Source organism: Phragmites australis, chromosome 5 (genome assembly GCF_958298935.1).
Source record: "Phragmites australis chromosome 5, lpPhrAust1.1, whole genome shotgun sequence".
NCBI classification, from domain to species: domain Eukaryota; kingdom Viridiplantae; phylum Streptophyta; class Magnoliopsida; order Poales; family Poaceae; genus Phragmites; species Phragmites australis.
In genome coordinates this window covers 27,107,894-27,133,772 of record NC_084925.1, presented here as the reverse complement: position 1 = coordinate 27,133,772, position 25,879 = coordinate 27,107,894, and the positions used below count along the sequence as shown (strand labels likewise).

The window sequence follows — 25,879 nt, the reverse complement described above, 5'->3', positions numbered from 1 at the left end:
CACTAGCATTTAGCAGTCACATCAAAATGTCATTATCAGTACATTTTTCATCGCAATTGCTTTTTCTAGGTCACTATAGTTTAATAGCATAATGTTCTTCAAAATCTCAATGGTCAATTATGCGCATTGGTAACTAGTATTTCACGGTATATAAAGTATACGACTTCTCTCTTAGTCACTAGATCATACGTAGTACACCTTAACTTTCTAGATGGTGATCGAGCGCGAGATGACCGCATGTGTCAGCCGTTTTCGAGTACTTGTTCCATTTTTCAATACTTATCACTTTTAATTATTTTATTTATTTTTAAATACTTGTTACTTTACGTTTTTTTAGACGTAGTTTCTAATTTTATTCTACAAAATATCTCTTACCCACCTATTTACGGTAGGTTATAGAATATTTGGACTAGTTTTTAAGGATATTTTTGTCATTTCCTATTTAAAATTGGTACTATTCTTGGTATATCTTGGAATACGTGTTTGATAAAAATAACAAGTATTGAAAAACGGAGGGAGTAGGTACGGTACAGTGCAAATTCAGAGGAACGGAGTGGAGGACCATGTACATTCACATGTACCTACGTTGTCATTTTTCTGAGGGAAAACTGTAAAAACCCTCCCAAAAAGTCACTTGGATTTTGACTTTCCCTCCAAAAAATTGTTTTGTAGCAAAAAAACACCCAAAAGTTTGACTTTGTTGCAAAAAACCCCCTAAAAATTCAAAAAAATAAAAAAATCACAAAAAAAATCTAAAAAACCTAGAGACAATTCTAAGACCTTTTGTGAAATTTTTTTTCAAAAATAATATCCTTTGCATCATATTTCATGGAGAGGAAGTTTGGAAAAAAAAAAGAAAAATGTGCAACTCATTTATTAACTCATGTTATTTTAACTTTGTCATGTCTACCATTATTTTTCCTACACAAATAATTGTTTAAATAAACTAATAAAAGTGGTTTCACTAATTTTGGGGGTGTTATGAATTAGTTATGAATTAATCTATCTGCAAAACATTTACTCAATCTTGCACGTTACAATAACTATTTCAAGATTTCATGTATTTTTACAAGATAGAGGATCATGTAAGAAGACTAAAAACTTTTGTTTCATGATTTTTGGATTAGTAAATAATTAACTATGCATTTAACTCGAATTAATAAATGAGTTGCACGTTTTTCTTTTTTTTCAAACTTACTCTCCATGAAATATGATTCAAAGGATATTATTTTTGAAAAAGAAAATCACAAAAGGTCTTAGAATTGTCTCTAGTTTTTTTTTAGAATTTTTTGTGATTTGTTTTAAATTTTTTTGAATTTTTGGAGGTGTTTTTACAACAAAATCAAACCTTTGGGATTTTTTTTTGCAACAAAACAACTTTTGGGTGGGGGGGGGGGGGGAAGTCAAAATCCAAGTGACTTTTGAGGGGTTTTTGCATTTTTCCCATTTTCTGATGAGAAGCTCAAATGAAACAAATCAAGAACTGAAGTTTCTAGACGGTTCAGAAGGTTCTATGAATCCTGGATGCTGCGCCGCCGTCCATTTTGCTAGTCCCACGCAAACCCGCCCGCTGTCAGAGCTAGGCCTAGGATATGCCAAATTAGGAATTATACTGTATAATGAGATTCAGGAAGGTATCCGTGTATCTCCGCGTCTGGAAAAGGTCTCGCACTTTCTAGATAAATTCGACCCGTATTTTCCCGTTCTTGGGATACATGCCGTGTTTCCGGAAACTTCGTACATTCTTTTCGTTATCACCTCGCTTCGGAACATGACACTTGCCGCCAAAATTAGTCAGACTTCTCACTGACAAGGAAGCTATAAATAGCATCTAGAACTCCCGCTCATACGAGACCATAACAGTGACACCAACAGCTGATGCGGCCACCTCCAACGTCCCTCGCACCGGCTGCTTTACTCGAGGCTGCGGAGGAGGTGGCCATCGTGGCCGCCCTCACGCACGTCATTGCCAATGGCCGTGGTGCGACGCTGACGCTGACGCCAAAGCCGCCCCCGCCGTCGCTGGTTGTGCCGCCGTGTCCGTGGACGGCGATGGGATGCCAGCGTGGGTACGTTGGAGGGGCGGCGTGTCACGGCGAGCCCTCGGCGTCGGCGCATATTGTTTCGGGTACGTCTGTTCGCTCCCCTGCACCGGCCACGTCGCCGAATGGAGACTCACGTGGTTGTTGTGCTCTGCCTCTACAGTGCAAGATCGCACTGCGTGTGCGCAGTGCTTGATGCCGTCGCCAACGCAAGCTCCAATTGCATCGACGTGCTCGCAAGGAACAGAGCAGACAGTTGCGGTGGTGAGGCGTTGCTACCGCGGGGTGAGGCGTCGGCCGTCGGGCAAGTGGGCGGCGGAGATCCGGGACCCCAAGAAGGCGGCGCGCATCTGGCTCGGCACGTTCGCCACGGCCGAGGATGCGGCGCGCGCCTACGACGCCGTGGCGCTCCGCCTCCGCGGGAGCCGCGCCAAGCTCAACTTCCCGGAGGACGCGTCGTCTCTCCGCCGCCCCCCTGCCCCCGTGGGCTCTCGGAAGCCCGGTTCCGGCTGGGATCGCACCACAGACCGCTCGCCGTGTCCGGAGATGGTGCACTGTGGTGGCGCAATGGATGGGCTCGTGGGCGGTGGGAATGGGCGCTTCTTGGGTTCTTGGAGCATCGGACCAGAGCCGCCGTCGCGGGCGTGTTGGTCTGCTCCCGTCGTTGCTCCTCTGCTTTGTGGGAACCATGGAATAGGGAGCAGTGGAACAGAAGACCCGGGGAATGGTTGCGAGAAAAGCAAGAGCTAGCGCGCGGTCTAGCTGTGGCTGTGGGAACGGCATAGCATTTTCTTTCTGCCTTTTCTGTTTTCTCCCTTTGAGACGGCGTAGCAACTGTTGATTTTTGTTGATTACTTTTGTTTTTTACTTTGTGTTTGTACATATGTATATATACTACTACTACAACATTTTCCTTTTCTATTAGTGAGAGGTGAGAGCGGCTAGTTGAAGCAGTTCAGTATTTCAGGTTGGAGCTAGCATTCACTGAATGCATCTTAGAAAGAGAATGAAGTGGGAACGTGGGATACATTGGGAGTTAGGGACAGATGTGGTTTGGAAACAGGCACCCTGGAACAAACTTCTCGATGTGCAAAACATTTTATTCCAGCTATTCCCTTTCCCTCTCTTGCTTCTCGACTATCCGAACAGCCCGCACAATTACGCAATTAGACTTGAGTACATAATGTTTTAAATACAATTTCAACTTCCATAGTTAGAAGTGCGGTTACCAGAATCCTAAGATTTTCTTTTATCTCCTAAAGTTTTCTTTTTTAAAAAGGATGGTTGAGGTGTCCGGTTTTTAATTTAAAGATTTCTAGCTTACTAGCGTGCACAATTGCACACATCCGACCTTTTCACACGATTTCTACATTATCTACCCTTCTTTAAAATGTTTTCTCTAACTTTTCACTGAAAATATATTTCGTTAATTTTATTGACACTCTAAATGTTCTTTATTTTCTTTACTCCCACATTAAAGTCTCATAGTTTAATCCGTATCCTGTTGGTTCATGTAATCCATATCAGTAAACCTGCCTTTTGGGTCCTTATTTAAGTTGGATGTTGTAATTTGGTCCTAGTCGGTTGTCTGTATCTTTTGAATCATGCTTAAGTTTGTTAGTAAATGAGCCCGATTTGGCTTTGCAGTCATATTGGGCGTTGTGTACTGTGCATTCTAGTAGCCTATTTAGATCCATTTGTTGTGATTCGATTTTAATCAGATTTATCAAATAAAGGTATATGTTTTTACTAAGTTAAAGGCCCTTTTTTCATTGTGGCTTCTACGACATATCGCTCATTAATCTCAACCTCAACTTAAAACAATGTTAAGCATCTTTGTGCGCCTCTGTGAAGCTTTCATGGGGGTGAAGTTGTTCGTCCCTTTATTTCGCTATTTCAACCGATTGAAACATCTTTTAGCTGGAGGAATAGCAGGTTCTCACTACCGCATACATAGTAAAAAGCAGACAGAGTGACACAAACGGTTTTCTATGACCCGTCCGTGATAAAATACCCAGAGACGGTTTCTAAGCATATGTGTTTGTAACAAGACTGGTCATCTGGGTGTGCCAAAACTCACATACAATTTTTACAAATCTGTCCATTTCTATCGTACAGACACATGCAGATTACTATGATAAACCATATGTAGTTAAAGACCTATATATTGTTTTAAATTTGACCTCTCGCTCTCCGCTTTACACTACCAGTTTTACAAACCGCTCATCTCCCTCACTAAAACTACGAATTTCATCTCCCTCGCTCTCCTCGTTGCCATCCAATCGCCTTCCATAATAGTGAGTTCAAGTTTTGTTAGGGTTTGATTTTGCAAGGGAGGTTCGAGATCTGGACGACGAATCCCCTTCTTCCCCACACTGAGGTGAGTTCAAATTGCATCCCAGTTTTGTTAGGGTTTGATTCTGTGTACTGATTGTTATTGTTGTGTATCCCTAATCTGTACAGAATATATTTTTTGCTCATTGCTTGATAACGCTGGGAGGATGAGGTTGTTCCTATGCCTGCTTCCATGGTCAAAATGCTTAGCGTCGATTTCAGTCCTGTGGAACATGTTTTCTTCGCTACTATGAAGGGCATCACTGTGAACCCAATTTATACTATGAATCGTGTTCTATTGTCTTTTATTCCTTATTAAAATTTCTCTATTTGTGTTCATCATAATAAAGACATATTCGTGAACTGCAAGATTGGTTTGAACTGTCATCTCTTACTTAACAAGGGAAAGACATTTAGAAGCAATGTTGTTAGTTTTGGCGCATGACTGAGTTAGTAAAGATGGTGCCTGATCCTGATGACAACGAGATGATATATGAAGACAATATTTTTTTGCTGAGATTATGGTGAAACGCAGGCGTGTTGTTAAAGCTCAAGCTCAATCCTTGAAGACCTATTAGGGATTCATGTAGTATATAGGTTTATATTTTGAACACTTAATGTTCTTCTGATGTTATTTCTATGTTTAATTAGGTTATGAATCATATTATGAATAATGTGTTCTTATGTGTTAATTAATTTAAATGTGATATCTGTGATATATATACATGTGAGGATAGCCAGAAAGCAAAATGGTTTCTGGGGGGGGGGGTGTCATGCAGATGGTTTTTCAAAAAAAATCCGTATGTGACTCTTAATACACAAATATGGTTTTTTAGAAAAATCCATCTGTGTGTATTATGAAACTGACATGTGTATAGCTATATTACAGATGCATATCTTATTTAGACCTATCTGTGTGTAGCTCTGCTACAGACAGAGTTGTAATCATCTGTAATAAGCTCGATATCAAAGACACTTTTGTAGAGACATAACCCATACCCATCTGTGATAGGGTTTAAAATTCATCTGTGATAACCTATTCTGAGGTAGTGTCTGTCATTTTCCGACTTGGTGAAGGTATCACCAGTGACTTGGTGAAGGTATCACCAGTGAATATATCGACATCTTGGTTAGGGTGGCACATGCAATGGTTTTATTGTGATTGCCTGCTCTAGGCGCCCTTGAGTACAAAGGTGTCCAGGTGAATCTGAGTTGTAAGAACCTCTAGAGGTTTGCCAGGAACATCAGGTTTTCGTTAATGTCATCAAGGGCCTCAAGGACAGCGGCTTGATGGCATAGGATGTGGTGTTGGATTTCACCAAGCGTCACATCAACCTATTGAAGTCTTGAGTTCATCAAGTGTGGATGTACTCAGGATGCCTAGATGCGAATAGAGCTAGCACCAATGGTAACCTCTTCACAATTCATTTTTTCTGATTTTACTCTTGCAAGATCTAAGTGTATTCATCTTTTTGCAATGCTTACGACGGTGGTTTTGAAGAAGAGGGTTAAATTCCTCCTCGACAAGGCCTCGGCAGACAATCGAGAGAACATCTAGGTTTCCCTATGTGATCTGCAGCCTGATGTATGGGCAGTGGAGATTCGGGTAATTGTTCTTCCAATTTCCCGCATCATCTACATTATCCTTCTGACTCTTAACTCGTTGTTAGTTTTTGCATATTCTTCATTGGGTCGACTCAGGTTCGAGAGCTGGCCTGACAAGGCGCCTCCGATAGTGGAGTCACCAAAGAGAAGGTCAGAGGCAAGGGATGCCATTCTGGCAATCCCTGCTTTTGAGTCTGTCGATCACTCTGTCAGCTCAAGAACTCCTTCCCTGAGGGCGAGGGTGAGGCCCTCCCTCAAATTCAAAATCAAGCCCTCGAGGTAAAATTCTTACTCCATTTTTTAGCTTAGAACTTTTCTTCTTTGTTGTATTCTTATTGATATTTTCTCATCAGCCATGTGGCTCCCAACTCTGGGATTCACACAAGATTCCACATTGAAGCTTGTCACCGCACCAACAACATCGGCAACTACAACCTCGATTTCCGTCATACCTTTTTGTTAAATAAAGGAAATAGTCTCCAGTCTCTGCATTGTTCAATGCACACAACTCGGTTCACTATTACATTATTGCTACAAAATACAGCCTTTGAAATGGTAATATGAAAATAAACTACATGATATCAAATCAGTCATCACATAGTCTATTACTAAAAAGCCATCCATTCTTGTGAAGATATCCATCACAACCACTTCCAACCTTTGTCACGACGTGCACACAGCAGTCATGTACTCATCCTTCTGCAACAGACTCCAGCGCTTTAGCCAATAGGTTCCTCTGAAAATACCCTGCAAAAAAGTTGTGATTGGTTTTTTTAAAAATGATATCATTTCGACATAGCCATATTGCCCAACATAGGGTATCTACCCTGAGAAAAATGGCATTCTTCTGTTTTTGCTCAACACCCCTAAGCCATCCGCCCATCATATGACTAATACTCCACGGTGTGTCAATATTAGGAGCAATTTTGATAGCATGCCAAATAGATTTAGCAAAATGGCAATAAAAAAACAAGTGTTGCATGCTTTCACATTGATTATAAAAGCTACAATTCAAATCCCCGTTCCAATGACGTATTGCTAAATTATCATTAGTCAAGATCACTCCTTATTGTGTGTATCAAAGAAAAATCTTGATCTTTAAAGGGAGTTTTAGATGCCACAAAAAGCTATTGGGAAAGGAAATTCCATTATTAGTCATTTGCTGATGCATAGATCGGACGGAAAATTGTCCGCTAGTATATAAGTCTCATTTAAAAACATCACTTTCATCAATGAGTTGTATATTGACTAACTTAGACACTAAATCATGTCAAGCTACCATTTTGTCTCCTATAATTGGTCTGCGAAAGGATATGTGGAGCGATATAGTACTCATTAGTTCTGCTATTGTGGCATGTTTGTGTCTCACAATCTGATACATAAAAGGATATTGCTCGCTAAGAGGTGTGGAGCCTAACCATTTGTCTTCCCAAAACTTTATTTGCGATCCATCCTCTATTTGGAATGTGCCCCACTGTATAAACTCATGTTTGACTTTCATTAGTCCACTCCAGAAATAGGAATCTCCGGGTTTACCATTCACCTGTGAGGCTTTTGCTCCCTAAATATTTGTTCCTGAATAGTTGCTACGAAACTCCATCCTCATTGAGGAGTTTGAATAACCATTTTTACTTAAGAGACATTTATTTTGGGTAGACATATCAATTATTTATAACCCTCCTTGGTCTTTAGGTTGACACAAGATATTCTACTTGGTGAGTCTATATTTCTTTTTGTGATTGTCGTATTGCCAAAAGAATCTGGACCTTAAATAATCCAGTCTTTTGAGGACACCACGTGGAATTTCAAAGAAAGACATCATGAACAGTGGTAGACTAGAAAGGACAGAGTTAATCAATACTAATTTGCCCCTACTGACAAGTGCTTGCCTTTCCAACTACTTAGATGTTGTTCAAAATGTTCTTCATCCTTCCTCCAATCACAATTGCGTAATTTGCGATGATGCATGAGGATGCCTAGATATCTAAAAGGATAAGACTCGGTATTGCACCCAAAAAGATGTCTATATTGGTCTTCCATTTCCTTTGCCTCCCCATAACATAGCATTTCACTCTTGTGAAAGTTGATGTTAAGCCCATAGAGCTGCTCAAAGACATACAGTAGGAGTTTCATATTTTTTGCTTGCTCTAGGTTATGGTCTATGAATATGATGATGTCATCTACATATTGCAAGATTGTCGCCGTACCTGAGCCCGAGGAAATCCTCTCAGGAGCGGCAGAAGTTGTGGTAGTCACCTCTGAGAGGGACATGGTGACGACTGCAGCTAAAATCCCACCCATCCATCAACGATCGGTTGTGATGCCAGCGTTGGCCCGCTCGGGGGCTGCTCATTGCCAAGTTGGTTGGAGTTCATCGAGCAATTAGACTATATTCCATTGTCATTCCAAGGCGACAAAGCCTTGGCTGTCATTTAAGTAAGTTTTTCTTACTCGAGAAATATCTCCAAAAGTTCTTCTTTTAGCCTAACCATTTGTCTTTATTTCATAGGCTACATGCATCTTCCAACACAGATTTGGAGTCCAAGAAAATCTCCAATGCAGAAAATTAATGTATATAAGCTGTAGATCTTGTCAAGACCTTCAATTTACATATATGGATGACATATTTTAGAGTCCAAAGCTAGGAGATATTGCCTCTGCAAGGTGTGCTGCGTAGAAGAGACTAGAACAAGACATATCAACTTGCAATGTATTTTTGGAAATAAAGATGGTGTTCTCTGAAAAATTCAATTCTGAAAAATTCATACTGGACAAAGTTGTAGATCTTTTCGATAGCTACAATTTAGAGTCTAAATTTATCAATTTTGGACGATGTGGGAGATATCATCTTTGGAAGGAAGGGCTACCAACAAAAAAAGTCTGAACCAACTTGATTATTTCTAGAGTTCGTGTTCTACTCCACATATCCATTTGATCTTATGATAGGATGGTGGAAGCATGACCATTCACCCTCCACAACTTTAAATATGACCCAAGGGGTGCCCCCAATGTATACAATCTCATAACGAATTGAGAGCTACAAACGGTGAAGTCTTGCTACCAATTTGAAGCAATGTGGTTTGGTTGTCTAATTTAGGCTAGTTAGCTAATTATCCTAGCTAATTAGGGCTCTAATTAGAGTATCCCTTCAATTGGGAACACTCTAATTAGGCTCTAATTAGTCAAGGTTATAATTAGACCAAATTTCAATTGCTAGATTTGATCGTCATCAAGTTATGCCTATGATGGTGTTTGTATCAACTATCTTATGAAAATTGATTTGCCTTTTATTAAAGTGTGCTAACGATCTTGCTTCTCTCTTGATGTTTGGTTATCATGATTATTCTCTATTCCTCATTTAGTAAGCTTCTAGGTGATTAGCTAGTAGATGTAATTGTTGTGATTAGATATGTTAGTCGAACTATCATGTTAGCTAGGATATAGGCTAAACATATGTGCTTCTAGTTTCTACCGATAGACTTATGTAGGACCATGGATTATCAAGGATATTCAATGTTTCTGGTTTCAATACCATCTGCTTAAGTTTATATTACCATAGAGTGTAGCAATTAGCCGACCACGTCATAGATGCTTTCGGTGAGCGTGCGACTACGGTATCGTGCAAGAGGGATTATAGATTTAAAGATGCTTAACTTAATTGAGGCAATACCATCTTTTGGCTAGAGTTACGACTAGTGCTATCAAGATTAAGCTTAATTCATATATGGCTAATACTCGTAAATTCCATTGATGCTTTTACTCAACATGCTTCATTCTCTTTTGATCACCAAGCTTTGTTCTCTTTATGCAATTATATATGCCTCATGCACAGGATTAACCTTTTAGATTGAGTAAGGGTGAGCTGTTAGTTTGCTTACTTATCCTTATGGATTCCATAACCTTGGAATACTTCAGTGAAGAGCTACAGATAACACGTGCGCTTGCAGTTTGTAAATTTTGTGCCTAGTAGACGTCAATGTCGAGCTGGCTTGAAAAACATACTCCTTCAATACAATTCAGGGCGCAACAATGTCGTGCGGAACTGTGTATGCTGGTCCATGCTGTGGAGCCAAGCATGTGGCTAGCTAGCCTAGGCGTGTATGGATGTCAAACTCCACAGCACTCGCGAGAGCCGACGACTATAAACTCACTCTATGATTGATTGCTTTTGCTGGCTCTTATGCGTGCACCGCCTAACTGGATCCGAATGACATAGGTGAATTCCTGGTGCATCTCAAGCCTAACCTCTCCCATACTTAAACACATGCATGAACTCTGCCCCTGTAGATGGTGAAAACTACCAGTGTCGGACACTATTCTCTAGCTTATATATACAACGCCTCTGTCTCGCCTCCCTCGCCTTCTTAAAAGAAGCTCTACTGACTCCCTCATCCGCTGCAATTTCAAAGTTTGTGCGATTGTATAACCTTGCCTGGAAATCGTGACCAAATTAATTTCTCATTTAAGTAGAAAAATACTCCCAGAGAGTTATTTTCTAATCTACATTTTTCTTTCCCAGCTTAATTTCTCTGTTCTTTAGTGCTCCAATCCATGTGTGACCATCATATAATGCCTTTCACGTGGCAAGTTAGTACTTAGAACTACCTACTCATGGAGACAAATACGACACTGCAGTAACAATGTTCTCAAGACGTATTATGTTGTGCATGCAATTCACAAAGTGTGTATACATGTCAAAGATACCGCCTGCATAGGCTTTGGCTCCATGGATAGCTTCCTCCTACACAGGCGAGGCTTCTCCAAGGGACCGTGGCTTAAGACCTACTGCTAGGAAATAGTAATGGTGGGCAGGAGCCAGGAATCCCATTAGGCTAGAACATGCAAACATCTTTCATCTTCCTTAATCCTTGCTGCTTGGCGATGGTTTGGAGACTACTTTGCCACCACCGGAATAATTAGAACAGATAACGATGCCTCTTCAGGTCCAAACACGAACAGAGCCATCCACAGAAGAAGTCAACATGCAGGCCTTTGTGGGGTGGTAACTGATGCTGGTGACCTGCCAAAAAAAAGGCACGTACAGGTATGAGAAAAAACTACAGCCAAAATGAAAAGGAAATGACGATCAATTAACGATAAGTTGTTGGGCAGCATAATCTGCAATTTTGGAAAGAAATATACCACGGAGCTGTGTGCCCGGAAGCTTGCAATAACAGGTGCATCCACTAGCTCCCAGAAGAAAACATAACCATTCTCAGATCCACCAACAACAAATGCGTCATCATTGGTCAGGCAGCAATCCATCTTGAATGACTGGAAATATGAAATTGTCAGAAACTGAAGAATGAGGATGCACAGAATTACTGTTTTGAATCAATGAATAATGGTGGTTATTTGGGTTATCAGCTTGAATATGAACCTCTCTATCCACTCATTTGAATGCATTAGGCAGAGCACCTGCCTTTTTCGCTACAAAATAATGATGGCTGATGGTTCATTCTTTTATGCAGCTATAGACTTTTATTCAATTTGTAAGGATAAATTGTCAGATTAAGTTGAATTCAAGGCTGATGATCAATGTAAGAATACATAAATCCCAACTCAGGAAATATCACCTTGCATGCATGCCCCTTGTACTCTTGTAGCAGCTCGCCTGAGGATCTGATGAACATACAAACGCCAAAAGGTTAAATTGCTAATAAAAACTCCCATGCGCAAGGTACAATTGCAGTGACGCCCCACTATTTAGTACTTTGGATCAGTGAGACGACTGTACTCCACGGAATGAAGCAATCACACCCTTCCGTCGGTTCTCGTATGGAAAGATGATGTGTGCAATAGCACTCATGTACTTGCCATATTAGAGTTAATTAGGCACTCCTAGACTTGCTAGGGAAATAAGAAAAGGAGAAAACCACCACTTGTGATTCTAACCTTATTTGTTCCTTTCCTCCAGAAAACCATTCTGAGTAAACGTGTGGACCAAAACTTGAAGCTATGGCTCCTAAATTGTGACATGACAAGTATTTATCCACAATGATATTCTGATGCAAAATAACACCACATCAAGTCCATTTAGCTTGTGATTTACTGCAAAGACCATGGCAAAATGGTCCATTTTACTTGCTTCCTGCCCAAGAAGGTCCAAGTTCCAGTACCAAATTAACTTGATGCTTCTTTGTGCATGTAAAAGAAAATTCAAGCCTGCCCAAATTCTGTGCTACAATTCTCAAATCTATTGCATGAGATATGGAGAGGAGCGTGCAAGTGCAAGGGTAAAGCACCTCCATGGCACAAACAACAGCTCAGTGCAGCTGCAGAAGCCAGTAGTGAATAGATTTGGATCAGAGTCAAGCAAAAAAGGCCCCGTCAACCAACCCATTCAAAATAGGAAATGACATTGGCAGCTATGTCATCTTTCCAATTAAAACTAACGGAGGGGTGTGACTGCATCCTTCTATAAGGTAGAGGGGTTTAATTTGAGTAATGGGGTTTAATTCCTCTAATTTGAGTAATGGGGTTTAATTCCTCCAAAGTGCTAAATAAAGGAGGCTTCACTGCAATTCTTGCTCATGCTGAAAATAAAGTGCTGAGAAGCTTGTGAAGAGCGCTTACTTGTCTAGAAGCCTCACAGTAGAATCTAAACAGTTAGCTAAAAGACAATTGCTGTCATTTGACAAAGATATACAGTTCACAGGATGCCCCAGATTATCAACAGTCTCCCTGTTAACAGCAAGAAGGACATGAATCCACAAAACAATATAGAATAAATTGACACATGGATTAGGATCTGATTATACTTCTTTAAATAAAGGGAACAGCCAAAGTTCCATTTAGTAAACCAAAGAGCACATATCAGAATTAGTTCAGAGTGGAATAAGGCAAGAACTTACCTACCCATGCGGATGTCAAATGTCCGGATAGTACCATCAACACTGCCAGCAATTATTTCTGTCTTTGTTAGGTTAACTGACATTACACTATCTTTGAAAGTATCAATAGTCTGTATTAAGAGAGAACAGAAACAAAGTGTATGAGACTGGAGACATTAAGGAAAAAAATAAGACAATCTATGCATCTATATGTTAGTTAACAATGAAACACTACCTGAATTGGATCACTGCTTTGCGACCTGCAGTCAAACGCACGCACAGTACGGTCATAACCAGCTGAGACTACAACAGTGTTGTACTCATTAAACTTCACTGAATTGACCTATAAAAGCATAATAGATATAGCTGAGCAAAATGGCAAATTATCAAAAATCACACATCTGTCAGGCAGAGGCTTTGTTTATCTGGTTTTGAGGATCACCAATAGGCCTGACCACAATCACATTGTCGAACTGCAGTGTACAGTGCCAACTGGTATGCATTATCACATATAAGATATAAGGGTCGTGCTATTCATCAGGAACCTGAAAAATGGGATGTTTACAGTCGATGCTTCAAATGGTTGGATTTCAATCGGGCAGACACCCTTCTTCCTCCTTCCCGCAGTGACGGTTCTTCTTCCTCCGACAGTGCCGACATCCTGCCTCCCTCCCTCGCCCCACCCGCCTCCTCCAGTCATTGGCAGCATCCCCGCTGACGGATCCGCTCCCGCCACTCGCCGCCGCGCTAACCTGGCTTCGCCGGGGCTATCGCCGGTCGTCCCCACCCTAACCCTTCCCGTCCGTTGTTCCTTTGTCATCTGTTGCCGTCAGCATCCCTACCGTCCCGCCCCCACGTCCACCACCACCACCGGGACCAGCCTGCTTCCCCAGGCATCCCTCTAAGCACGGGGAGCACAGCTCAAACCCCGAAACCCCGCCGGCAACGAGCTTTAGCCGTCGACTGTAAAATCTGATTTTCAGTCAACTGAGCTCTAGCAAATGTGAAGATATAACCACAAGAATACTACTACTACAGAAGTATGGCTCAGATCACTGCTTTTGATGCAGCTAGTATTACAGTGAGTGGAAACAATACATCATTTGGGCATTTGCTGCTCGATCAATATTAATCGTGGTGTTTTTCACATAGCATTTCACTAATGTTCAGAGCAACAAACAAAAAAGGTATACAAATAATAGTAGCATCCTTACAATGATACTGGAATTGCTTGATTAAAATTGTGTGAACTGCTCAGTTCCAAGAACAATCATCTGTTGTCGTGGGCATCACAACACATGGATGAATAATCTCAATAATCGAAAAAATGACATCAATTGATGACTGATCCAATACCTCGCTGTTGTGCCCGCGGAACTTGCGGATGACACGGCCCGAGGCAACGTCCCAGTAGAAGATCTGCCTGTCCGCGCCGCATGACACCAGCTTCGCGTTGTCCCTGCGGGCAACCAACCAACCATGAAACGAAGAAACAACAAGCACTTAGCAAACTCCCTGGCCCCGCGCCTCAAGATCAGATGCGACGAAGGGAGACAACAAGATGGCAGGGGGCGCGTGCGTACGTACGAGGAGGAGTGGACGTCGCGGACCTCGCGGGCGTGGGACTTGTAGGTCTTGACGAGGGCGCCGGTGTGGGGATTCCAGAGGCGGAGGGTGCGGTCCTTGCCGCAGCTCAGGCAGTAGTTGCCCTCGCGGTTGAAGCGCACGGCCAGCACCGCGCCCTCGTGCCCCGACAGCTCCCGCGACTCCGTCCGCGGCAGATGCTGCGCCCCGGCCGCCCCCGACGACGACATCTCCTGTTGTCTTCGCCGCCGACGCCGAGGGTGGGGTGGTAGGGAAGAAGGCGACGGCGACTTGCTGGGGGATGAATGGTGGGCTGATGATGTAACTGGGCTGGTCCATGGGCTAATGTAGCCTGTAGCCCACAAGACAATTGTAACTGAATATTTCTCAGAATTTTCTTTATTTTTATATTTTTATTTTTTAATATTTGCAAAAATACACATTCATTTAAAAAATTGCACATATAGACTACCGTCACTCGTTGGATGGGCGATACCAAGATATCGCACTTCCAATAGACAATACCTTTAGAAAAAATAAAGGTGTCGCCCATTCAACGGGCGACACCTTAAAAAATCAAAAAACTCTGTGTTCTATTGCTCTCAAAATTCAAAATAAAATCAAAATAGTTATGAAAAATTCTGAAAAAAAATGTATATAGTAGGGAATACTATCATCTAGTTTAAAAAAAAATCAGACAAAACTATGATTTGTGCAATGAAATTTGTCTTTTTTTCTCATTGTATTTGCATTGAAATTTTTTTAGAGATAGATTATAGAATCCTCTACAACATACTTTTTTTCAGAATTTTTTATGATAATTTTGATATTGTTTTGAATTTTGAGAGCAATAGAACACAATGTTTTTTTATTTTTAAAGGTGTCGTCCGTTGGAAGGGCGATGTCTTGGTATCGTCTATCTAATGGGCGACGGTAGCCTATATATGTAATATTTTGAAATGAGTGTGTATTTTTGTAAATATTAAAAAATAAAAATATAAAAATAAAGAAAATTCTATTTCTCATGCCCAACATTTCAAAGCTCACCTGCGGATCTCAGCGATAGCGAGGCAGGAGAAGGCCGTGGAGGATCTCCGGCGGCCCCTCAACTGCTCCGATCCGCTTGGCCTTCGCAGCGCTGTGCACTGCTAGCAAGAAATTTTTTATTTTACATTTTTTGATATAAATAATCTTTATTACTTAAAAATAGATAGTACTTTTCGCCTCTCTCATCTCCTAATATCGCACTCGCTCCCAATTTGGTTGCTCCCCCAATCATGCTCATGAACAAACCATGCATTTCTTCACGCCGCCGCCACCCACCTGCTCCCCGCACCGGCCCCGTCCTTGCCCTCTCGTGTCTGGCCATCTGCTCCCTAGCGGTGGGTCCCGTTTCTGCTCGCAGTGAGGTCTGAATGGACTGCCCCCTCCGCCCTCGTGGCTCCAGGCACGACCGGCATTCCTCTGCTGCTTCCCCTCCTCCTCACGTGTTATCCAGGCACAGCCTCTGCCCCTCGATCTGCAGCTTTCCCTACTCGGTCCTCACATGACACGGGCGAACAAGTGGTGGCGGTTGAGCATGAGCCTCCTAAATCTCATGGTTTGCCTTTTTTTTTTTTCTTTGCCTTCAGATAGAATCTTTTTCCCCAGATTTTTTCATAGTATGAAATGTTGTTAGCGTCATTGCCGAACTATCTCTATTGATTTTAGATTGATGCATGCCCAACTAAAACACAAACTCAATACCATACTCGAATTTACTTATATAAACTCAATTTCCGATTTACTTTGTATCATCTTCTATTCTCAGAATATAGAAATTGATGATCCAACAATTGTTCTCGTGAGGTCACTAATGAAAGCATACACACAAGGCCTGTGGACAGAAAAACAGTGGGCATAGAATATGTTTGTAATGTTAGCAATTATGTTCATTGATTTTCTGTCAGTTGTAGAGCTGGATTGTGGTGCCTTCTCAGTATTACTTGTATAGATGTCAGCCTGTCTGAAATTTCACTTTTGATTCAGTGCTGATCTTGTACGTCCTCTAGCAGCAATCGGTGCTCCTTGCTGCCTACTTAATGCTTCACTCCCAATGGACATGTTCCTCAACTTATGACGGCATTTGTATGCACTTGCAGATAAATATGCTTAGAAGGTGTTCAATGGAATGTTCATGAGGCTAAATTGGGCCAGGTCTGATTATACATCGTACACTATTGCAAGCAATTAGAATAAAATTCTTTTTGATAAGTTTGCTTGTAGTAACCTGTTTGGTATATATGCTATGACAGGTTTGAATCATTGGAAACTTTGAGTATAAGCTCAAGTGCCTAAGTTAGAAAGTTTACTTTTAGTATAGTATGATCAGGAAGCATCTCAAACACATGTTGCATCTGTTTGTGCCAGCGAGAGTGCAAGCGCACGCAAGTTGTGGCCTCCATTTGATTTTGATCATCTAACTATTTATGTTGGGAGGGATCGAGTTGCCTCCCTCAAACGGACGTGTGTGAAGTAGTGAGACACTCGATCGGTACTCACTACTACTCCCATCATGGTGTGATGTGAGATCAGTATTCAGTACTATTCTCATCATGGTGTGCTACATTGAGAACGACATAGCTATACTAGGTTGAGATATTCTCATCGCGAATATTGCAAATTATGCACAACAGATATGGAATACACTACCAAAATAATTTATCTGTACTGCATACAAAGTTTTTTTTGTTAATTTTGTTCTTCAGGTTAGGAGGCATCTTTTGTGTTTCACAAAGCTATTGTAGATAGGACTCTAATTTGTTATTCTTTTAAGGTATTGTTCTTAGTACCATGTTTCCAAGTTCTTTTTGCCAAAACTATGTGATTTAACTTAAAAAAAACTTTTGCTTCAGTATTGGTTATGACTGCCAATGCAACAGCCTTTTTTCTGGACAAGAGAAGTCTAGCAAGAAATTTCTCCAACATAGCAAGTGATTCTCCAATTCAGTTGTCATGTGTGGTAATTCTCCAATTCAATCGTCGTGTGCAAAATTTTAGTTTCTGTTACACTGCACGGGCATTCAACTAGTTAAATAAACATACCATGGTGGTATGAAGAGTCCTTGTCGTCTTCCGAGAGGGCAATTAGGTGAGTCCTTGCCGTCTTCCGAGAGGGCAATTAGGTCCCACCTCGGGCTTATCACCCCCTATGGCTCCTTACCGCCCTCTCACCGCCCTCTCAGAGGTGTTTAGCCCCCCCCCCCTCACCCCACCTCCCCCGATACAATTAGCTCTATAAAAAGGCTGAAATTTAGCCAAAATGTTTTAATCTAAAAAAAGAAAGAGAGGGGGAGGAGAGGAGAGGGAGGCAGCGCGGTGAAGTCCTATTGTTTTTTATCTGCGGATATTTTAGATCTCAGTTTCCAGTAGTGTTTTTAGACTTTTGTTTTTATTAGTAATTAAAATATCTCTACATCTAGGGTTTAGTGACATAACAGTAGTTATATTATATGATACCTAGGTTTAACACAGTAATCAGAAAATGAGGCTTTTCTGTCTTTTGTAGTATATTGTAAAGATCTTTTTCAATATGGTAGGATAGCTATCAGATGTACAGTTGTATTTAGAGTACAATAGTTTTGATTATCTAGACTTTACAAAATAGTGTTGTAGGTAATAATTATAGATAATTAGAAATTTTATTAGGTAGATAAGGTTTAATTAGTTTAAATTGGTTAGTTTTCTTAGAAGTAATATTGATCGTAGTGAACTAAATGTATTATTAGATGATCATTAGTTCCTGTAATTTTGTCAGAGTTTCGATATTAAGAAGTATAGTTTTTCGGTATTAACGTTGAACATATTCTTGGATGTTTTTAGGTATGTTCGATAAGCTATATTTTCATATATATTATGGTGAAGGTCAAATTGATTATGGTACTAGCAGTGTAGATCTCTCTGGATTTCAGCATATCATCAAGGTCTTAGTAGAGCCAATGAGAGGACCATAATGGGCGTGTGCAAGTGACTAATGCATCATTTTCAATTAGATCCCCAGCACCATGAGCTTAAGCTAAGAGTTGTGCTAAGTCGTGCTACTTATGGATACTTTGGAAAACTCGTCCTGAGTAATGCGACAACTACTTGGAGGTAGTACGTAGATATAGCATGTAAACGTGATTTTTCTCTTGTGCTGATAGCTGAGGTGTAACAGAAAGATCTAATAAAGATAAATGTTGAGGAAGCAGTAGTAGGAACAAGTCATGTAGTGGTGGATGAAGCAGACCCGACAACTATAGGGGATGAGTAGGACGTTAGGGATGTGCAGGAGATGTAACCGAGGGGTGTAGCAGATGAGGGGGAGCACATATCTAGTATAATTGAAGAGATGGGGAGAGAGGATCATGAGCTCGAGAAAGCTATTACCGATGAGGATTCATCTGACGAAGAGGAAAGTGTTATGGTTCCTGCAGAGTGGAGGAATCAAAAATTTTCAAAGCTAGTGATCGCTCAGGGTCATTGAACATTGTAGGAATATCATGAAAACAAGGTGTCATAGGGTGCTATGTACCCTAATAAGGAGGTTGTTATTGATGTGGTGAAATATTGGTCATTATCTCTTCGGAGATAGTTCAAGGTTGTAAAGTTAAGCAAAAGGGAGTACGACGTTAAGTATTTGGTGCCTGATTATCCGTAGAGGGTGCACGCATTCAAGGGGAAGTAGATTGATTACTGGGAGTGCTCAATAGTTAGAGAGCATAACTGTCACATTTAGGAAATAGAGTTCTCCTATCAGAACCAGTCATCTGATTTTGTTGCCAATGTTATGTAGGAGAGACTGTGAACAACTTAAAGTATGAGCCACGATCAATAATCTGTGCTATTGAGGAAAGGTTTCAGTACACAATAAGCTACACTAAGGCATAGAGGGCAAAACAGAAGACTATTGAGATGAGGTTTAAGTCATATGAAGCATCATATGACAACTTATCACGTTAACTTACCTGTATGTTATACGATATTCATGTAATTGTGTGTATATGTATGGTACTAACTGTTTATATTTATTTTCAATGTAGATATGGCGCACCCACCGACCATCGAGCTTCTTGACCCAGTAGTGGACAAGAAACACTGCAGCTTCTTATCTGTTGTTCACTAGACCGAGTTAGGAGTTTTCCGACCACGTGACCCTAAGGAGCTACTTACGATCAACGATCGTTGGAAGCACCGGCATGTCATGAGTTAGCTGCGTATTATTTATTTGTTGTATGTTCTATATTCACTTAATGTTCCAAATGATATAGATTTGTAGCATTTGAACTTCTACCACTGTGTCGTTTGGTGGAGGCCCGAGCGACAGAGAACCTTGAGGAAGCCGCAAGGCGATTCTATTACGACCGCTCACTTATCATTGCACTGGTTGATCGGTGAAGGCCTGAGACCCACACTTACCTTGCATTGATCGTTGTAGGACGTAGCCTACCTGTTAGACTTACCTTGCGTCGGAGGCGCTGTTGGAGTTATCAACTTGGATGCAAACTGGATCAACGTCAGGAGGATGAGCCTAGGTTAGACCCCGCGTTTGACATCGTGATAGACTTCTTCAGGGGCACACCATACTATGACATCGTCACATGATCTTAGTTTTCCACTGCTTCACTAATGACACAGTAGACCCAAGAGGAGGCCTTGACACTCGTGATCGCTACGAGGCGTACTAGGTAGGTTGTTCCATCGGATAACCTGACCTACCCTATGGGCCACGTGAGGGCGAACCAACGGTAATAGCGATGGGACCATGATGGTGGGAACAACCGACGGTAGCGGGGAGACATCAATAGGATTTTATCTTTGCTTTTGTAACTTAGATGTTTGTTTCATGATGCATCTTCGATTCGCAAACTAGTCATCTGCTTTATTTTCCTATCTCTATTCGATGATCTGCCTTCGTTAGCTATGTGACAAAGAGCATATATGACACAAAGAGTCTTACATATTCGTATATGTCTACATTCTATATATTATATATTCAGACGTTAGTACTTATAGTGTCAATCTCCTTATAGTCATAGTTATATTTTCGAAAGAGTTTGAGTTATTAAAAAACAGTAGGGTTTCGTTACACTGCTTTCCTCTCCGATCCTTCCCCTCTTTCTTTTCCCTAGAGGCTAACTACCATCTAAGAGGGCAGCATGAGTTTAATCGCCCTCTGAGAGAGCGGTAAGTGATAATAGAGGGCGGTAACCCAGGGTAGGACCTAACCGTCCTCTCTAGATGCGGTAAGGACTCTGCATATTAGCATGGTATGATTACCATCTTTTAAAAAGGCTACAACCCTTTAAAAATGCGGTAAAACCCTATTCTCGTAAATCTTTTTATCTGAAATGTATTTATTCGATTATTTATGTTAGAAAATATAAAAATAAAAAAATTCGCTAGCAGGTCGTCAGTCTCGTGCCGTCGTGCGAGTGCGAGGCCAGGGAGTGTGGACGACCCAAATCTGAACCAATGGGACACCAAGATAGCTCTGTAAACCCGCTCCCGCCCATTTTAACATGGATGTCACATTATTCCACTCAGTTTCTAGTTGAGATAAAAATCCAGTGGCATAGAATTTTGAACAATTTTTTAATTTTAATCAATCGACTCTTGTCCTGAGAAGTAATATATTGCTGTTGCTGATCCGCTTTTGCAAGATCCTGAGGCCAATCCGCTGTACCGGTAATCAACTTCCCACGGATTCACAGCAAAGCAACTCGCACCACCACCACTCGGTTGTCTGTGTGTACGCGCGTGTGATATTCGCCGGATTTGCAAACAAAGCACTTTTAAGCACAATCAGGCGAACGTAAATAAAAAAGTTGACCTAAACTACGACAAAAATGGCCATCAACACCTAGCAAGTAGTCGAAGCCTTGTTTGCTGAATTCACACTAGCGTCCTTTGCTTGTGATGCGTGTCCTCGTCGTGTTCCAACTGTTCCAGACAGGCAACAAAGAGTTATCGTCAACTGGAGGTTGGGGTAACCCAAAACCAATTTCAAAAACACTGAGATCATGGACAGAGATCTGTTATTTGAATTGTCGACAGAAGGTAGTTATTATGATGACTAAAAGCATCATGGCATAAAAGCAGAATACTCAGATTGAAATCATGTGTTTTACCTCAGTTATAACCTTCATAGACCTTTTCCCAACCATTGATCTCGAATTAGAACCCGATCCCTTCTGTTTCTTTGCAACTGCCTCATGTAAAAGATCATCATCTTCATCTATGTCACCTGCAATCATTTTAAACCATTTAAAGAAGATTAAAGTGGCAATATTATCCTTCCCGAACCAAACAAAGCCCACACCTTTTCTATGTATGAGAGGACTTGGCAATGATTAGAATAAAGCACAAAAGGCCAATGCATCATAACATGGCAAGTTTCGTCACAGCAGCTACTGAACCAAGAACATATGAGAAGCATCTTTTGCAAGACAGCGAGCTCAGAAGTCACAACAGGTTCCAAGTTAAATCAGTAGTTAGATGGAAAATTTTACCATCTTCACTGTTAGGAAGCCCTTCAAAGTCTTCCATGCCATCCATCTCCATTTCGATATCATCAGCTTGAACATACTCTAACTCATATTCCTGAATTGACAAGTGAACCCACAACACATAAATCGTCTTGTGAACAGTGAGAACGGAACAAAGTGAGCTTGTAACTATAATGCTTACTTTTTCATCTTCTATCTCACGAACATCACTTTTGTGGTTAAGAATAGTATTGAAATCATTGAAGGAAGAATTGTAGATTTCACCATAACAGCCTTTCGTCAGACGTTCAAGTAATTCACTTTGAACACACTGCATGATAGCAGGTGCATGCATTAGAATGTACCAATGGATAATCGACACCTGACAAAGATTGTCAAAAAAACAACCTTATCTATTTCTGCAGCCAATTCAGCTTTCTTCATTTTCCTGAAATCACGCTGATTCTTCTTTCTGGGAACGGTTACGATCTTCTCCCTAACAGAGTGGAAGAATATGTTTAGCAACTTTCCATGTGCCATAGAAATTTGTACATCAACAACATAAATCACATTGTGGCAAAGCTTTCCTACAAATAAACAGCAGGAAAATGACACCATCACAGTCGCAAGTGGCCGCTAGTCCCAACTCTCAAATAAGATTGATTTTTTATTTTTCATAGAGCAAAATGCACTGACGGTCCATAAACTTGTCATGGGGTATCATCTAGATCCATGAACATTGAAACTACAGATTAGGTCCTTAAACTTGTTAAATGTGTCATCCAGGTCCAATATACCCAAAACACCCTTCTTCTGGCTGCCTGTGGAGTGTCAGGTCCATGAACGGAACCCTCCCGGCACGCCACATAGGCTACCAGAGGGGTATTTTGGGTATATTGGGGATATGTATGACACATTTAACAAGTTTAATGACCTCAATTTGCAGTTTCGAAGTTCATGTACCTGGATGACAACACATGACAAGTTGACCGCCAGTGCATTTTATTCTTTTTCATATACTGTTTATAAAAGCTTTTGCAGTTCCCTACAGTTTACATTTTTCATATACTGTTTATAAAAGCTTTTGCAGTTCCCTACAGTTTACAAAGATCAACAGGTCAAGCAATGTGGAGGCAATGCACAGCTCACGACTCACGAGTCATAAATCATAACACATAAGGCTACAGAACTGATTGAGGGAGTATATCTTGTTTTCAATAATCTACTTCATCAATAGGGATTAATGAGCCATTCGGTCCCTCAACTTCCCCTGTTATCTACCTAATCAATGGCAACAGGACTGACGTGCATTATCCCTAACCCCCAAAGCAACATTTTGTTAAGTCATTCTGTCATAGTTCAAAAGGGTCAATCTAGTACCTCATGTCTCATTATCCCTACCTTGCCATACCTCCACATGGCATGCTGGTTCGACATTAGCTCACCTCCCAGGTCAGCTTGAAAAGATCCAAATCCCCTAATTCAATGGCCAGACTACCTAGAGCTAGTGCTGGCCAAGTGGGTCAGGCCAAATGGGTCAGCACGAGGCATGGGGATTTCAGCCAGGCCCGAGCACAACACGGCACGACAGGGAACGGGCCTAGGCCGAGGCCGCAGCATGGTGTGCCGGCCCGGCACGCCTGGCCCGTTTTGCATGTGCAAGCGCAAGCATGTCCATGGGTATGTCCTGTGTGGAAGCTAGTGGCATGGGCAGCAGCAGGAGTACTTGGCCTACATCGTCTTGGGAGACGTATGAGGAGCAAAGAAAGCTGGTGCCTTTGGCCAACGGCATGCGACTATGCATGTTGCATGTGACTATGTAAGAGAGAGTGATTGAGTGAGAAACTGAGAGACGCCAGACGCATCAAACAGGCAGGCAAGTAGGCCACACAAAGAAAAGTGCGACACGTGGCCCCGTGCGGCCGTGCCTGGCTGCATGCCGTTGCTCACCGCGCGGTCCGCGCCCCATGCCCGTCATGCCCAGGCCGGCCCAGTACGGCACGGTGCCTCATTGGCCGTGCTGTGGGCTGAGCCTCTAGCATGCGGGCCAACACGGCACAGCCCGGTTATCTATCCGGGCCTGATGGGCCGTGTCCTAACCGGGCCGTGCCGAGGCGTGCCCGTGCCGAGGCGTGCCCGTGCCGGGCTGGCCCGTTAGGCCCACTTGGCTAGCACAGTCCGCCCTGCTGCTCCTCCCTTGTTGCACCTCATGCATGCAGCCAAGAGTCGCCCCCACCGTAACAGAGCAGATGCCCAGCAACATTGTATAAGCCGCCTCAGATCTGTTGCGCAGCCACTCATCTTGATCCTAGAGCAAGAGCTCCACAGGCGTGAATCCAGTCAGGCAGCGTTGCAAAGGAACCATCATTTCCTCATCATGCTCGAGAACACCTCCTTCAAACCATCGACAATGAACCATGGCGATGGAGAGGACGACAGCAAGGCAAGAATAGCCATAGGCACGGATAGGATCGGGATTGAGCAACAAATTTAGTCCTGCGGTTCTGATAGTTGTGACGGCCAGAGGATAACATGAAAATGGAGGACATAATGACAAAGTTGGTCACCGAAGGGTCAAATCTGCGGCGTGCGCTGCAGGATCCATCCTTCAAACCAGCCAGCACACAATCGGTAGCGTTTATGGTGTCGAGCATAATCCCTCTGACCATTACCAAAAAATCACCGAAAAACAGTTGGTAGCGCTTATAGTGTAGAGATTCAGAGAGAAGCAAGAGTTGCTGGAGGGAAAAACAACTTCTACATATATGTTATATCATCAGAAGAATTCGAGGACTAAGTTGGTTCTGGTCAGCACACCTGCATGGTATGACAATGGAAGAAAGTGACTGATTTTGTCTGAAAGTGGAATTTTAGGTATAATGGCCCTTCTAAAACTTTAGGGACTAAAGTGACCCTCTGACGGGACTTAAAGTAGCTCGCCACCATTCACAGATGCAAGAGTGTAAAAGAACAGGAACTTTAAGCACTGAAAAAAAATCACAAAACCCTATAAATCAATTTGGAAGACCAATTCACAAAAACTAATTGTTTCATAGCTTTGTTGCCCATATAAAATATTTTTACAATAGAACATTGCAAATGATGCACAGGGGTAAACCTCTTCAATCATTATGCCTTGAGCACCCTCCTTGTGAGTTTGTGGGATAAAACAAATAAATGCTTTAGGATTCCATATAAATTTTGTTGTTCTGCTTATGTGACATTTTTACTGCTGAACTCACTTAAATTTGCAAGATCTTCCTAAAGTATATAATTTATCAACACTATCTTTAAGTTAGCTTCTAAAATCTAGATTTTTCTTTCAGAAAATCATAAGAAAACAATGGTGATTTCACCGTCGTGATCGCAGATGGTGGCGTAGCGGCTGTTGGCCAGGGGGCAGGAGCTCCGGTTCCAGATGCCCGTCGCTTTGTAGGGGTTCCGGCAGAAGATGCCCGTCGCGATCCTGCACAAACCGCGGCCATCGTAACAACCGCAGCCGCTTTACCATAAAAGGAAACACCCCGAAAAAATAAAAATAAAACGCGACAAGATACGGCGGTTGCCGGCGCCATACTTGGCCATGAAGCTGCAGTGCCATACCACGTCGTCGCTCATATTCGACGCCACTGGGGTTGCTCTCCTCTTGCTGGTGCTGCTTGCTCGGGAGCAGGGAATGAAGGAAGCTAGGGTTTTGGGACGGCGGCGAGATTTTGGTCTGGCTTTCCGCGGCGGTTGCCGAAGGCAAGGGTAGGCGGCACCGCGGCCAGAACGTGAAGGAAAGGGCAGCGGCTGGGCTGAAGATGTGGGCCGAGCTGGAGTTTTAGGCTTAGATTTGGGCCTGTGTCCTTCAATGTTGGAAAACTACTGTTGGGTTCCAATTATCCTGCATCTCTTATGTGCCGGATCTTATGTGCCGGGTCTGAGTATTTTTTAACCATGTATAGAAAATGCATAGCTAATCCAAATACAATTG

The 25,879-nt window shown here is 42.0% G+C and overlaps 3 protein-coding genes across 3 annotated transcripts; 1 reads left to right on the top strand and 2 right to left on the bottom strand.

Moving 5' to 3' along the window:
• Nucleotides 1-1,866: 1,866 nt before the first annotated feature.
• Nucleotides 1,867-2,963, top strand: LOC133917539 (ethylene-responsive transcription factor ERF110-like). Its single transcript, XM_062361421.1, has 2 exons — nucleotides 1,867-2,128; nucleotides 2,206-2,963. The coding sequence occupies exons 1-2, from the start codon at nucleotides 1,879-1,881 to the stop codon at nucleotides 2,790-2,792; spliced, it is 837 nt and encodes a 278-aa protein (XP_062217405.1). The 5' UTR covers nucleotides 1,867-1,878; the 3' UTR covers nucleotides 2,793-2,963.
• Nucleotides 2,964-10,616: 7,653 nt separating this feature from the next.
• Nucleotides 10,617-14,781, bottom strand: LOC133919055 (uncharacterized). The gene is made up of 8 exons (XM_062363281.1): nucleotides 14,402-14,781; nucleotides 14,171-14,273; nucleotides 13,050-13,157; nucleotides 12,836-12,945; nucleotides 12,558-12,665; nucleotides 11,558-11,603; nucleotides 11,124-11,255; nucleotides 10,617-11,001 (listed from the first exon to the last, which is right to left on the bottom strand). The coding sequence occupies exons 1-8, from the start codon at nucleotides 14,626-14,628 to the stop codon at nucleotides 10,921-10,923; spliced, it is 915 nt and encodes a 304-aa protein (XP_062219265.1). The 5' UTR covers nucleotides 14,629-14,781; the 3' UTR covers nucleotides 10,617-10,920.
• Nucleotides 14,782-21,084: 6,303 nt separating this feature from the next.
• Nucleotides 21,085-25,664, bottom strand: LOC133919054 (uncharacterized). The gene is made up of 8 exons (XM_062363280.1): nucleotides 25,481-25,664; nucleotides 25,260-25,369; nucleotides 22,312-22,399; nucleotides 22,106-22,234; nucleotides 21,928-22,018; nucleotides 21,547-21,662; nucleotides 21,279-21,358; nucleotides 21,085-21,207 (listed from the first exon to the last, which is right to left on the bottom strand). Exons 1-7 carry the CDS (start codon nucleotides 25,502-25,504, stop codon nucleotides 21,311-21,313), a joined length of 606 nt encoding a protein of 201 aa, XP_062219264.1. The 5' UTR covers nucleotides 25,505-25,664; the 3' UTR covers nucleotides 21,085-21,207; nucleotides 21,279-21,310.
• Nucleotides 25,665-25,879: the final 215 nt, after the last annotated feature.